Source organism: Cylas formicarius, unplaced genomic scaffold (genome assembly GCF_029955315.1).
Source record: "Cylas formicarius isolate icCylForm1 unplaced genomic scaffold, icCylForm1.1 PGA_scaffold_6__28_contigs__length_40554024, whole genome shotgun sequence".
In the NCBI taxonomy this organism is placed as follows: Eukaryota; Metazoa; Arthropoda; class Insecta; order Coleoptera; family Brentidae; genus Cylas; species Cylas formicarius.
In genome coordinates, this window is record NW_026844347.1 from 27,706,574 (window position 1) to 27,720,068 (window position 13,495).

The 13,495-nt window shown below is 32.6% G+C and overlaps 3 protein-coding genes across 4 annotated transcripts in view; 2 read left to right on the plus strand and 1 right to left on the minus strand.

The window, feature by feature from the left end:
- LOC132703091 (uncharacterized) overlaps positions 1-13,495 on the minus strand; it is a 186,625-nt gene that overhangs the window by 140,952 nt on the left and 32,178 nt on the right. The window lies entirely within an intron of this gene.
- Positions 5,220-5,912, plus strand: LOC132703092 (uncharacterized). The gene is made up of 2 exons (XM_060672157.1): positions 5,220-5,438; positions 5,680-5,912. Exons 1-2 carry the CDS (start codon positions 5,243-5,245, stop codon positions 5,832-5,834), a joined length of 351 nt encoding a protein of 116 aa, XP_060528140.1. The 5' UTR covers positions 5,220-5,242; the 3' UTR covers positions 5,835-5,912.
- On the plus strand, positions 9,155-11,144 carry LOC132703420 (uncharacterized). Of its 2 annotated transcripts, XM_060672669.1 has the most exons (4): positions 9,155-9,460; positions 9,675-9,840; positions 10,564-10,753; positions 10,983-11,144. In XM_060672669.1, exons 3-4 carry the CDS (start codon positions 10,564-10,566, stop codon positions 11,093-11,095), a joined length of 303 nt encoding a protein of 100 aa, XP_060528652.1. In that variant the 5' UTR covers positions 9,155-9,460; positions 9,675-9,840; the 3' UTR covers positions 11,096-11,144. The 2 variants fall into 2 exon arrangements, with proteins under 2 accessions (XP_060528652.1, XP_060528651.1); XM_060672668.1 differs by having other exon boundaries at positions 9,157-9,460; positions 9,675-10,753.

The window sequence follows — 13,495 nt, forward strand, 5'->3', positions numbered from 1 at the left end:
TTAGATGCAGCATCACACCAACCTCCATTCGCGCCTTAAAAACCAAACCACACCAACGTGTCCAGACCTGTGGTTGGTATGTTCAAAAATCTCTGGCAAAATCAACCCGCGATTGTGGTAGTGCAAGTGAAACATTACCACAATGAGTATCAAAATTGTCAATGTTCCAAAATAATCTACCGCTACTACTGTTGCTTGATCTGACTGAATGAGAAGCAAAGAATGATTATCTTTTTTATATCTAGTTGTAGATTGTAAATATTAAGAATAAATCTGCGAGTTTGAACATGTAAAGCATCAGGGATACTTGGATTCTCTTAAGATTCACTCACTCAAACATTCAAGGAAGAAGGATAATAGTATATTATGCAACAAGTGCGGTAAACGGCGTTTAACTCACACAAGCGGAGCGAGCGTTTAATAAACTAGTGACTTAAAAACTTTACCGAACGTGTTGCATACTATACTCTTTCTACGACCGTTAGTTTTTGGGTACATTTTCGCAAAACAACACGAATACATTTCACTGACATGACGGTCAGAATTGACAAACGTCAAAATTCAAGGCGTTTTAAATATCTCCGAAAACGTCCGATTGCTCCCAAACCTGTGCGGTAAAATCCCGGAAATGTACGAAGTGGCTCGGATCCGTGGGAAACTAAACTGACGGGGTAATGTCACGCTTCCCGCACACTAAATCGATGTGTAGTTAGGCATTTTACAGAGGGGAGTAGAAAAACTAATTTAATTCTGTTTACTTTAATAGTCATTCAGTAACACTCATATAGAAGCAAACAGTGTATATGCGCAGATGTCTCTACAATAGAACAATAAAAAAAAGAAACCGTTACTGTTACAACTCAAAAAACAACGAATATTTATCCCAGTGTCTATATTATCAATATTTTCTGCAGGTGGTATACTTGTATACGAATGGGAACCGACGCATCCAGATTTAAATATCACATTGCTTGATAACTCTACATTCGGTGTAAATCACATCATCACCCCAGCGGTTAATTACAAATTGGCGCCCTACAAATTACTTTAACCGTTGCATGTCGAGCCGTGGGTGTACAGTTTAAATATTTTATCCCTGATGTTAACACTGGCAATGTGACATTAACTATACCGGGACCTCTCTATTATCAATAATTTCGTACAAGCTTTGCTAGGTTATTACTTCCAGACGATTTTTTTTTGGGATCAGACAATACCCGTCCTTCATTCTATTCGCCTTAAGTTGCGGATGAGCTATTTCTCAAATTCTTAAAAAAAACAATTGACGTTTTTTAATTTAATTCAGAAACTTTATCGAGAAAACATTTAAGTAAAAAAGTAAGTTTGTAAAACACTGGCTGTTCAGTTCTTAACACCTGTACTCGATTTGGGGTATCCAAAAAATATAGGGCTAATATCATTGGGGTCTACTAATTAGATCATTCATGTGAGGAATTTGCAACTAAAAGCATAAGGTAGAGAAAATTTTTCTTCTTGCCATAAGGTGGTATATTGTTCGGTACATACATTTTCCATCAGATGTTTGTTCCTAGCTATTCTTAGAATTTGCTAAACAATGTTGGAAGAACTTCAAGAAAAAAGTTGTTTGCATTCATTTATACTTTTAAAATTTGTTATCATTTTCCTGGACAAATAATAACTATTTCCCATTTCAAATAGAACACCAAATAATTTTTGAATTCTTCGGCAAATTCTAGATACATTTCACATACAGGGTGGTTTCTAATTAAATTAAAATAAGTAGGCGATTTTTGGGTCAGCAGTTTTAATGAAATAACATAACATCCTAACAACAAACGATTCTTATTACAAAGAAAACACTACGTACTATTAATAATTTTTAACAAAATTTTCCTTTAATATTTTTGAAAAAAAATTGGAACTAGATTGGTTGTTGTTGTTTCCTATTAAATCGCAGGAAGCTCTTATACGAACCTTCAGCCCTTCTACCCAGATTTTTAAGATGGCCCCATAAGAAAAAGTCCAAACTATTTAAATCTGGTGACCTACGGGGCCATGGTTGAGGTCTGCCGGGACCTACCCATCGGTTATTAAATGTGTGATTTAAATGTTCTCTTACTGTAACACTAAAGTGAGCAGACGCGCCGTCATGCGTGCACCACATTCTGTTCCTAATTAAATATGGTACTTCTTCTAGCAATATTGGCAAATCCTCTTCTAAAAACCGGCGATGCTTATGACTTTTCGGGCAGGAAAAACGGCCCAATTAAGTAATTTCCAACAATTCCAGTCCAGACATTGACCGAAAACTGTTCTTAATGTTTTCATCGGCCCAAATATGGTTATTGTGGAAATTTCTGATTGTATTTCTGGAAACGTTAGCTTCATCTGTAAATAGTATTTCTTGATCAAACAAGAGATAATGTGCAATTTTGTCCAAAAACCATTGACTAAAATTAACATGCAAGGGAAAATCTCTGGGAATTAACGCTTGGATTTATTGAGTATGATATGGATACACTAGAAAATTGAACTGAGGTGGCTTTTACTTGATGAAAATCCATTTATAAAAATAAATAAGAACTAAGAGTTCAGATTTTCACGAAATTATATATTTTGATCAAATGCCCATTTGATAAAGACACCGTTCTTATTTATTTTGACAATAGAAAATCGTGCAAAATTTTGCAAATCAAACGTGCGAGATATTCAGATTATTTCCAATTTTACTAGTACTAAGTTCAGAATTTTCTTCAATAGAATTTAGAACTGCTTCTTCAATTTCTGGAGTTCTTTGGAAGACAGTTTTTGATACCTTAATGCCACGTAACTTAGTTATTTCTTATTGTTATGGTTATTTAAATACAAAAAAATGATGTTCTTTTTTTCTTGTTCTTCTTTTTTTTGTTATAAAAATTTATATTATTATGTATAATATGTATAATATTTTTCCTGAAATTTTCAAATTTATCTATTATTCATGTTTCTTGTAGGTTTTTGTTCATCTGAATACTTTTCATCAAATATATAAACGTTTTTGATAAAATTCATTAATTTTTTTAGACATGAAATGAACACAAAAACTTTTGTGTTAATATAGTACAAAAAGATGTGAAACGACGGTAAATAGTATGTGCATTTCTTTAGTACTCTGTTGTTTTATCTCCCTGACATTTTTCGTCGTTATGTTCTTGCTCAGTTAAACATTTTTACAAATGCAATTGCTGTTCATTTTTCGAAATAAATTTTTTGAATTAGGAAACCTTATACAAAGTCGCCATTTTAAATCCCAAATATGCTAAAATTAAAAATTTAAACAGTTTTTTTGTTTAATTTTTTAATGTTACGTTTTGTATTTATTTAATTAGAAAAAATTTGTAGCCCAAATATGTAACAATAGTAGAAATCGATAGATATATTTAGACCTGCAAACGCATAAACTTCAAAATAGGACAGAAACGACTTATATAGTTACGTTATTGTATACAAAATATATCGAGAAATTTCTGAGAAATTTAAAAATACAGAGTGTGTTTTATTTAAAAAAAGAAAATTGTTACTTGGTCACGAAAGTACAAGGAAGTAATTTTTGCCTTTAAGTTTTTTTTATATTTTTTACAGAACCTGCACAGAACCTTACGAGATAATTGGGTAAAGTTCAATTTAAGTGATTGAGCATCTAATTTGCGATCGATGCTTGCAGAACCAGAGAAGTTTTAACAATGACAATTTTGCTCCACAATGGAACAAACGAATTTCGTTCTCCAATAGCAGTATTATATGCGTAATTATCTTGACTCGTAAGGAGTTCTCCAGCAGTCAAGACTCTTCGTCGGGCTCATTAAACATCCTAACACCGAGACGTCTGTGGTTACATTTTGGCAATCAAATTTATAATGCCTACAACGTAACGTGATACCGCGGCTTTCGTTTTGTTTTGAAAAAAAAAGTTATTTAAAACTTCGTTTATAATTTATAACTTTTTAAACCCGCTTTTCTTTTCAAGAAACTCGGCGGTAGACGTCGACCCAAATTTTCATATTCGCCTTTTTTCAATTAAAAATTTCAACTTGATGTTAAAAACTTTGTTAATTTCAGGAACACGCGAATTTAATTGTAGCGAAAATAAAACGAAATTAAAGCTAAAACGGGAAACGTAGCTAATGTTTTAAAATTCTAAAATGCGTCAACCGGCCACCGGAGTTTGGGAATGTCACCACCGACTAAGAGGGTATAAATTATTCATTCCTTAAGCTACATTATTTATTATCAATTCGCTAACCGAGTGGAAATTTAGCAGGAAAACTAGCCAAATGCCAAACCATTTAAATAAAAGAATGTCTTAAAATATCTTCTTTTTCTATTTTAACTCAACTTCTGACCAAGCTAAAGTTAATTGATTGCAAATACAGCTTTATGGTTTATAGGGTAGCCAAATTGATTCCAAACAAGGGTACATTAAAAGTTTAACTCAAACATATGTTTCTAATAAACCAAATCAACTATCCCGATCCTTTATCCATTTTTTTTTGTTTCTAACCAAATGACATTGTTTCTTCCGTTTTATATTTGTTTTTTGCGAAATCGCTGAAATCAACTGGCAAATAGGCTATTTCTGACACTTTTAACTTTTAAAACCAATACTCGTCTATCACACAAAGTTCCTGTATAAAATTATAAATGTTTAAGGAATGAATTTGCTATTGCGTTTATCCATTTGAAATGATAGTTCCAGGAATTGCCGTTATAGTGCCACAATTCCTTTTTGGTTTAAACAGAGCGCCTGAAAAATGGAGTTCTTTAAATCCCAGCACTTGACGTGTACACAGTACGGAAAAATAAATTATCCTATCCTTTTAGCTTAGAGCCGCGTGTCATTTATATCTCGGCATATATAAATCTGTGGAGCTACAAAAAATATTCGTCTATTAAGAGTTGATTTTATACTTCCGCATTGGCGTAAACATTCAGAATAAGTAATTGATAATATGGTTAGGAGTGGATGTGGATGTAATTTAGCGTGAAACATAAGAAATGTAAAGGAAACTTTTATCAACGCCTCCATTTTTTTCGTTATTAATATTATAATCGCTAATAATAAATTCCGCGAACCCATGAAATATTTCATGAAAAACGGTAATACAATGATATGAATTACTCGCAAATAACTACTATCGTGTTTGCATTCTCAAGGTCCATGGCGACGAATATAAGATATAAAATAAATGCAACACAATGCTTACCACGACTATTAGTTGAAATGAATAGTTTGCACATTTTGTTAATAATATTTGCATTCTTTTGCCATTGTTACGCAGAAGATGACCCAAAATGTCAATATGGCACATTCAGTTGTCCGGCACGACCCGTTTCTTGCCCTGTAAACCAAACTTTTGTTCCGACAGGGCCTTGCTCGTGTGGCTGTCCTCTTTGCAAACCTATTCCCCCATTAAATAGTAAGTAAAGTGCTCCACAATTTTTATTAGTATGAAGAGGACAAGATTGATGATGCAGGAGATTTGCTTTGATGATGTAATTACATTGATTCAAAAATCATTATGAACCATATTAAGAAAAGAGGAAAACAAAATCCTTTATCGAAAGAGTTATGCTTAGTTTCAGATACTTAGGATGGCCGGAATAGGTTTCCTTACTTATATTTTAAAGCTAATGGCTAATGAAATTCTTTAATTACAGGTATTGGATCGCCTTGTGTCACTTACATTATTCGAGATGTTCCCTACTCTAATTGCGAAAAAGGATTGCGTTGTTGTGACAAAGTGTGCGTCAAACCGGAATACTGTTGCAAGGAACAAGCCTCTTCAGTGCAAAACACCACGGAAGACGTTTAATTGATTTGATTTGATTGTTTTTTTTTGTTATTTTATTGTAATTAGTTCGATATATAATCGACAAATATATTTGGTATTTTAAAAAATACAGCGTTTTATTAAAATTAATCAGTTCCTTAACAATTTTTAAAAGACATTGATAAATGAAGCTCGTCTTATGCTTTAGAATGAGCCAGAAAGTCATGATTGAAAGCTTTACCTTCTGCCTTGGAGAATTGTTTGATGATTCATTCTTTCGACGTCAACGTATGGTTGAAATAGTTGATCAATTTGCCCTCCACAGGAAAAGTGTACAGCATTCGGCTTTACCCAGGTTGATATTATCAAACGGTTTCTTATTTCTCCAAATACTTCAATTCAACTTGAACCATTGGGTATAACCGTCACTTCTAGAGATGGAATATGAATAGATAAAGTAACTCTGATACGATAAAAGGATGGAAATCTCTTTCTTGGAACTTGAGATGGCATTGTAAGTGAAATGTCGAAAAAAAATCCTAAAATTTTCTTTGGAGATGGTCGTGGGACGATAAAACTTAGTTTTTAATGTTTTTAATCGCTAACAAATAGCAACAGAATAAACAAAATGTTTTGTTACTCAAAGCGTTAGTATCACCAGACAAGGAAAGTGACAGATTCAATTTAGAGTAGTTATTTGAGTCTTACTTTTAGGTTAGTTAGTTGATCTAAAAGAGTATATTATGCATCAAGCCTGATAAACTCCATTTTAGTCACGAGCTGGTTTTTATAAGTATTTTATTCAGTAAACACGTAAAAAAAAAAGGAAATTCCTATAGAATTTAGCAAACATTGAGTATAAACTAGTTTTTTTAGAACACTTTGCTGATTACAATTGTATTCCAGAACATCATTTATGAAGATCTGACCTACATTTAAAACCATATATACTGAAATCGAGTATTCAGTTTGCGAGAAAATTAACTTTGAGTTGAACCAAATGTGTGCATTAATTTTGATGCGAACTTTATTTGCTTGAAATATCTCTCTCTATATCCTTCAAATATCAGTAGCTGTCTCTGTTAAACATAGGATTGTTTGATATTAAATTCAGCCTTTTTCATGTACCAAGCTCATAGTGGTATGTGCTAAGCTATGAAGTAACATGCAAAAATTATTACACTGTCCTACCAATTTCGTCTAGTTTAGAAAAAAACTGTTGTGTGTTACATGAATAATTACGCTATGCTCCTTGATTCTATACATAAATTTTAATTAATACCAAACGCTTTGAAGTGGTCATTCCCGCTCGATTAATTATTTTAATGGCCGCTTCAGCGATGCTTTTAGAATGCTTGACACTTGCAGTTAGCGGTGGGCTTGCCAGAATTTAAGTCGGTTAACGGTCTCGTTAAAATCGAATCAGAACACAATTTTGCGATTGTGGAACTACCACACTTTTGCCAATAGAATTTTAAATGTAATCACGTTTTGTGGGCGATCGGGGTATTACAGGATAATTACTGATCACTTTGTTGCATTTAATTAGCGCGTGGGGAGATAATTTTGAAACACCTGTGGGAATATAATTGAGGTTCAATTTTGGGATTAATGTGGTGTGGCTTAAATAATTTCCGTTTCATGCACACTGGACCCTTCGCACTCACTGATAATATGACCGAAATTAACCAAAGAAGTTCTCCGTTGATCAAAAGAGGGTAAAATGTCACTTCTAGCCAGTTTCGCTACCTACGATGGTGTACAACTTCCGACATTTCCGGTACTTTAGTCACGGATAGTATTTTGACTAATGGTAGTAGAGTGGTATCCCTAGTAGTTGATAAACTTGAGTCAGTCGATTATGAAACTTTTTGCATAACAAGCTACTAGGAACACTTTCATTTAAAAGTTATTAGTTTTACTACATTGCCATTAATGTTCTTAATGTTTCTGAAATTTATTGCTTAGTGGTTCTCGATGGGAATACAAAAATAGAAAATTATTTATATTAAAATATTATAATAATTATATCTCTGCTTTTGTAGTTATATACGTATATAGACGTAATTATATAATTATATTACTACTGAAAAGGGTACCTCATATAGATATAATTATATAATTTCACTCATACTTAAAATCGTGATCTTATAGGTATAATTATGTAATAAATAATACAATTGTAATAGAAAAGCTTATAGTTAATATTAAACAAAAAATACAACCATAACATTGTTAAAGTTTGTCATCTATTACAACTTGAGTGGTCCTCTACAGTGCTTTGCATTCTTAGCGGAAGCAAAATACTAAATAATTATTATTTCTCCTCCAGAATTCAGCTGAATTTACATTTCTCTTTCGAATGGTAACATATTTTCATGCAATTTTTCTAATTCAGAGTTCGAATAAAGTAAAAGAAATAAATGACTACATTTTCAATGCACTTTGTTCGAATTTAATAATATTACATACTTATTTTAGCGAAAAACAGAATTGACAGTTTTAGTTGAAAGGAATCGGTTCATAGATCATAATTTTAAAATGTTAATAGAAACACACGATCTTCCTGCACCAAAATATATTTTAAAAGTTCATCATCAGCAATATCAGAAGCACATAGTACTGAACTGTTTTCAGTGTTATGTAATAAACGTTTCAGTTAGATTTTGTCATCCAGGAAATTCAATTTAGTTTCAGCAGTTTGAAATAATTCAATAAACTTTTCCTTTACCTTGGAATGGTTAAAAGCATTTTTGGGGTGGAAGACTATTAATTCATATTCATGTACCACTATTATGAGAATACTAGAGTATGGCAGTTTTTTTTGTTGACTGCCTTTTTATCATTTCGATATAGTATCATTCAGAAGTCCAGTCATGTGCTCTTTGGGAAGCTTTAGACAACACTACTTGATCTCATATTCGGAATTGGATATTTTTAAGCCTTGAATTCATGTTTCAATCAGATGATTGACACTATCATTAGTTTGCTAGTTAAGTGATTGAATGGAGTTGAATCTTGTAAGCTACTACTTAAACTGAAGAGTAAAATTTAATAAATGATATTATAGATTATATATTAAATAGAGTCTTTAATTTCATTTAATTTTCATAAACTAAATCGGGAAACAGCTGTCAAAAATTAAACGTTTCAATTTGTATTTAAACCACCCACTGTCAACGGAGTGTACAAAATGTTTTTCTTGATCCGCCAGATTAACATTTTTAAATATTTTTCACAAAAAAAAACCTTCGGCAAATCCCCAAAACACGAACAAAACCCGTTAAACAATTGTATTTTTGCCGCTGGTATTAGTTATTCCCGGCGTTCGCCGTTGTTTCGAATCCTTGAAACATAATATTTAGTTGTGATCGCGAGTTAAATAGCGTTCAGACGATACGAATCCGTTTAGCAGCGTTTTTTGATAAACATAGCGTGTGACATTTAACACGCACCTGGTAACAGCTCCAGCATGAAGCTTTATTTTGTTGTGATGATTTCGTTCGTGGGATTTTTTTGTATCGCACGAGCAGATGACGATATTAGGTGTAAAGGTATTGCATTTCGATGTATCCCTCCGCCAGAAACTTGCCCCGAAAATCAAACATTAGCGCCAGGCACTTGTTCATGTAGTTGCCAAACATGTAGACCGGTACCCGCTGTTGGAGGTAAGTTAACATTTTTTCAGCTAATGCCATTTAGCGAACAGCAGAAATTTGCGATTTCGTTGCTTAATATCGTTTGATGAGTTTACGAAGTACTCTGATAAATTGCAATATAGCGTATAACATTTTAAAAATCTCTCGTTATAGATCAATACGTGACATTATGTAGGTCCCAAAACGAATTTTCAATCAATCAAATAAACATTTTTCGTTTCAGGTGTTGGATCACACTGCGTTGTGTTCAATATTAAAGGGCTGCCAACTTCTAACTGCGCAAAAGGGTTTGTGTGCTGTGACAATTTTTGCGTGAAGCCAGAACACTGTTGTTGAATTTGACTTCGTTATTCTTTTGATGGAAACTAATTAAATTCAAATTCTTAAAAGTATGCTGTGCTTTGAAATCGTTAATTGTTTTTGTTTAATTAAATTTTCTGTTTTATCAAAAATATGTTCATATAGATTTATCAAAATTAAAAATAAATATTACAACCCGACAAGGACTTATTCATTATTTTGATATTTTTGATGGGCAAAAAATTTTATGGATTGAAAATCGCGTTTCTCACGTACCTAATTTATGAAACTAACAGAACAACAACTACTAGTTTATCTCGGTTTTGATCAACAAAAATTATAAATGTTACGAGATATTCGAAGACATGGAATCATGAAATGGCCTTCGTTACAATACTTTGGTTAGAATTTCTTTTTTCTTGGTTTATAGGATAGATTAATTTCTCACGTCCAGAGAATACCTTTTGCCGATCTCTTCGTTGAAACAAGAATTTTCAGATATGCTTTCGCACAGCGATCAAAAAATGGATATTCCGTGAAGGACACATTTTTCTTTTCTTCTGCTTTTTTAAGATGGCAATGTTGCGAAGCAAATATATAAGTCAACGTTTCTCGATAAGCGGAATAATTATACGTTTTTACTTGGAAAAATTTAATTATCATACAAAAATAACTCGGAATAGAAAAACGCTCTTTATCGGTTACTAAGCGTTTTTAATGTAAAACTTGAAAATTACTTTACACTTGCCGCTTAACCAGAATACTTTACTGATTAACTTTCCGTGTTTAGTAAAATCTAATATATGTTGAAGATGAACAGCATAGTGGTTCTACTTTTCACATTGGTGGTGTTCAATTTCATAAACGCAGCTGATATAGAATGCAGGGGAATCAAATTCAAATGTGAACCATTCGCACTGTTTTGCCCGGTAAACCAGACTCTGGTTCCGGAGAAATGCTCATGCGGCTGTACTAGGTGCGAACCCAATCCCCCTTATGGAGGTAAGTCATCGTAGCAGATCAATGATAGAAAATAAATTAATAACAAAAATGTTCCTAAAATCGATGCGTTTTTTAATCATGGCCATACAGAAAATATCCATTTTAAATCTTTATTTAAGCTTTTTTTAATTATTATGTTAAATATTTGAAACCTTATTCTACCCAAGAGTTGAATTGAAGTTTACAGAACGTCACAAACAGCAATATTTTAATCGGTTTTTGATTTCAGGTGTGGGATCGTCTTGCGTAAATACCATTGTTGCTGGGAGACCAGCAAATAACTGCGACGCAGGTCTAGCTTGCTGTAACCATTTTTGCGTGAGGCCGGAACATTGCTGCTAAATTGTATTGTAGTGTACTGTTGCTCGTAATAAACGAAAGCTGCTTACAACGTTACTTATTTTTAACATAATACACCGAAACTTTTTTTTTACTAAAAAAAATGTTTCCCCATATAAATATCGATATTAATAATTAAGTTTCAGTTTTATCGAAAAGTAATTATTTATCAAAATTAATGTTGCCCCTTCAAAGTAATCCCCCCCTCCCCAGATATAATACACTTCAGCCAACGTTTTTCCAATCCTCGAAGCACTTCTGGTAAGTACTTTCTGGTATAACCTTGAATTCTTAAAGCGATTTTTTTTTATTTCATCAATAGTTTCAAACCTCCTTCCTTTCATGGGTTTCTGGAGTTTTGGGAACAGCAAAAAGTCGCAGGCGCAATATCTGGTGAATATAGTTACTGAGGCATGATTCCGGTTTTGTTTTTGCCCAAAAAGTTAGACACAAACAACGATGCATGCACAGGTGCATTATCGTATTCCAAAATTTATGAATTGTTTTCCCACATTTCGGAGGTTTTCTTCGTATTGCTGTTCCCAAACGGCGCATAGCTTCAAGGTAATACTCTTTATTAACAATACGACCTTGTGGTCAGAACTCTTGATGTACTACGCGACGATAATCAAACAAAACAGTTAGCAAAACCTTGACATTTGTTAGAACGTAATGTGCTTTTTTCGGTCTTGGCGATTCTGGGTTCTTCCATTGCGACGACTGGGCTTTAGGTTTCGACGTCATAATCATATACCGAAGATTTTATTCAAAATTAAGCAGTTTCGGGACAAATTTTGCTGCTACACGTTTCATGTCCAAAACCAATAGAGATGCCGACGTCTTCAGCCACTTCGCTAATAGTGATTCGACGATTTTTCAACACCGTTTGTTTCAATTCTTCAAGGTTTTCATCAGTTATTGACGTGCTAGGACGTCCACAGCGAGATTCGTCATCGGCGTCTTCTCGGCCATCTTGGAACATCTTGTACCACTTATAAATATTTTTTTACAGCACTGTATTTCATTTTTAACACAACATTTTAAGCAAATTTTTTGTTTCATTTCAGAAAATCACCAAGCACACAATATACGTCTAACGCATCTGTCGGACAAAAAAAGTAACCTTTCAAATTGACTGAAACTGTGAACATATGTTAGGGACATGTGTACCAACATAACAAAAAAATATATATCGAAGATCGAATGCACGTAGCCCGCCCAATTACAAAAGCCAGCTTACTTTTTGAAGATAGCTTGTATATATATTTAAAAAAAAAGGATAACAACATTTATCAACATAACAACAACAATAACAACATCAATCTATAATTTCGGAATTTTTACATTAGCATTAAGTACGTAGAAATAATGTCTTTTGACAACTCTAGCTATAATTAATATTTTGGTAAAGAATTTTCGTTATTAACAAATTATTTTTAAGAAAAAAATGATTTTTTTTTAACTAAAAGTAACTTTTGCAATATTTGCACCAAGACAGTCTTCATGAGTCTTTGCAATATTTGCACCAAGAATAAAACTGACCGATACTGAATTCACAGTGTTCAAAATGAGGCACCAGCATTAGACTACAGTAGCAATATAAACAACGAGTATTATTATCGGCACTTGATTTAATTAATATATTTATAATATATAATATTTATAATAATTGGGAAAAGCCGACGAAATGAAGGTCTTAGCATATTATTCAGATGATATGTTGGATTTAAGATCATCTGAAGATTGTATATTTCGATAGAATTACTTCTTAAAAATCATTTATACAAAAAATGTGAAAACAGTATTGTGTATGTATCAATGTATATACATGTATTCTTAATTATATCTATTTACTAATCTTATTAAGGTTTTTAATCGAGCAAAAAGTTTTATTTCCATAGGTAATTATGTGTTTAATAATATAATATGCACATGTAAGATATAACCCTATGTTCTTTCAAATGAAAAATGTTTTTTTGTAGTTCTCTCATGAATTCATTACTTAATTTTCAGATACCCTTTATACAGTTATTGTTAATTTTTATTTATTTTTTTTTAAATTCACGTCCGCTCTTTGATGACATATATATTTCAACCACTTAGAAAAATAACAAACAAAATATAAAAGTAAAATGCTAAAAAAAACAAAAGGCGGAGCGCAGCTTAATAAACGAGTGACTAAAGAAGGTTATCAATGTATCAACTTTTGCTGAGACCATTAGCTTTGACGTGATACTCAGAATTAGCAGATGATGGCTAAAATCCACTGAACACATCCGATCGCTTTCAAACCGTCCGTGGGTAACGAACCTGACGTCTTTATTTCGAAGTAAATCTCTAATCGTGATATAAATATTCAGAAAGTTTCTGAATTGACATTCTTCTAAGACTTATAAAAATAAA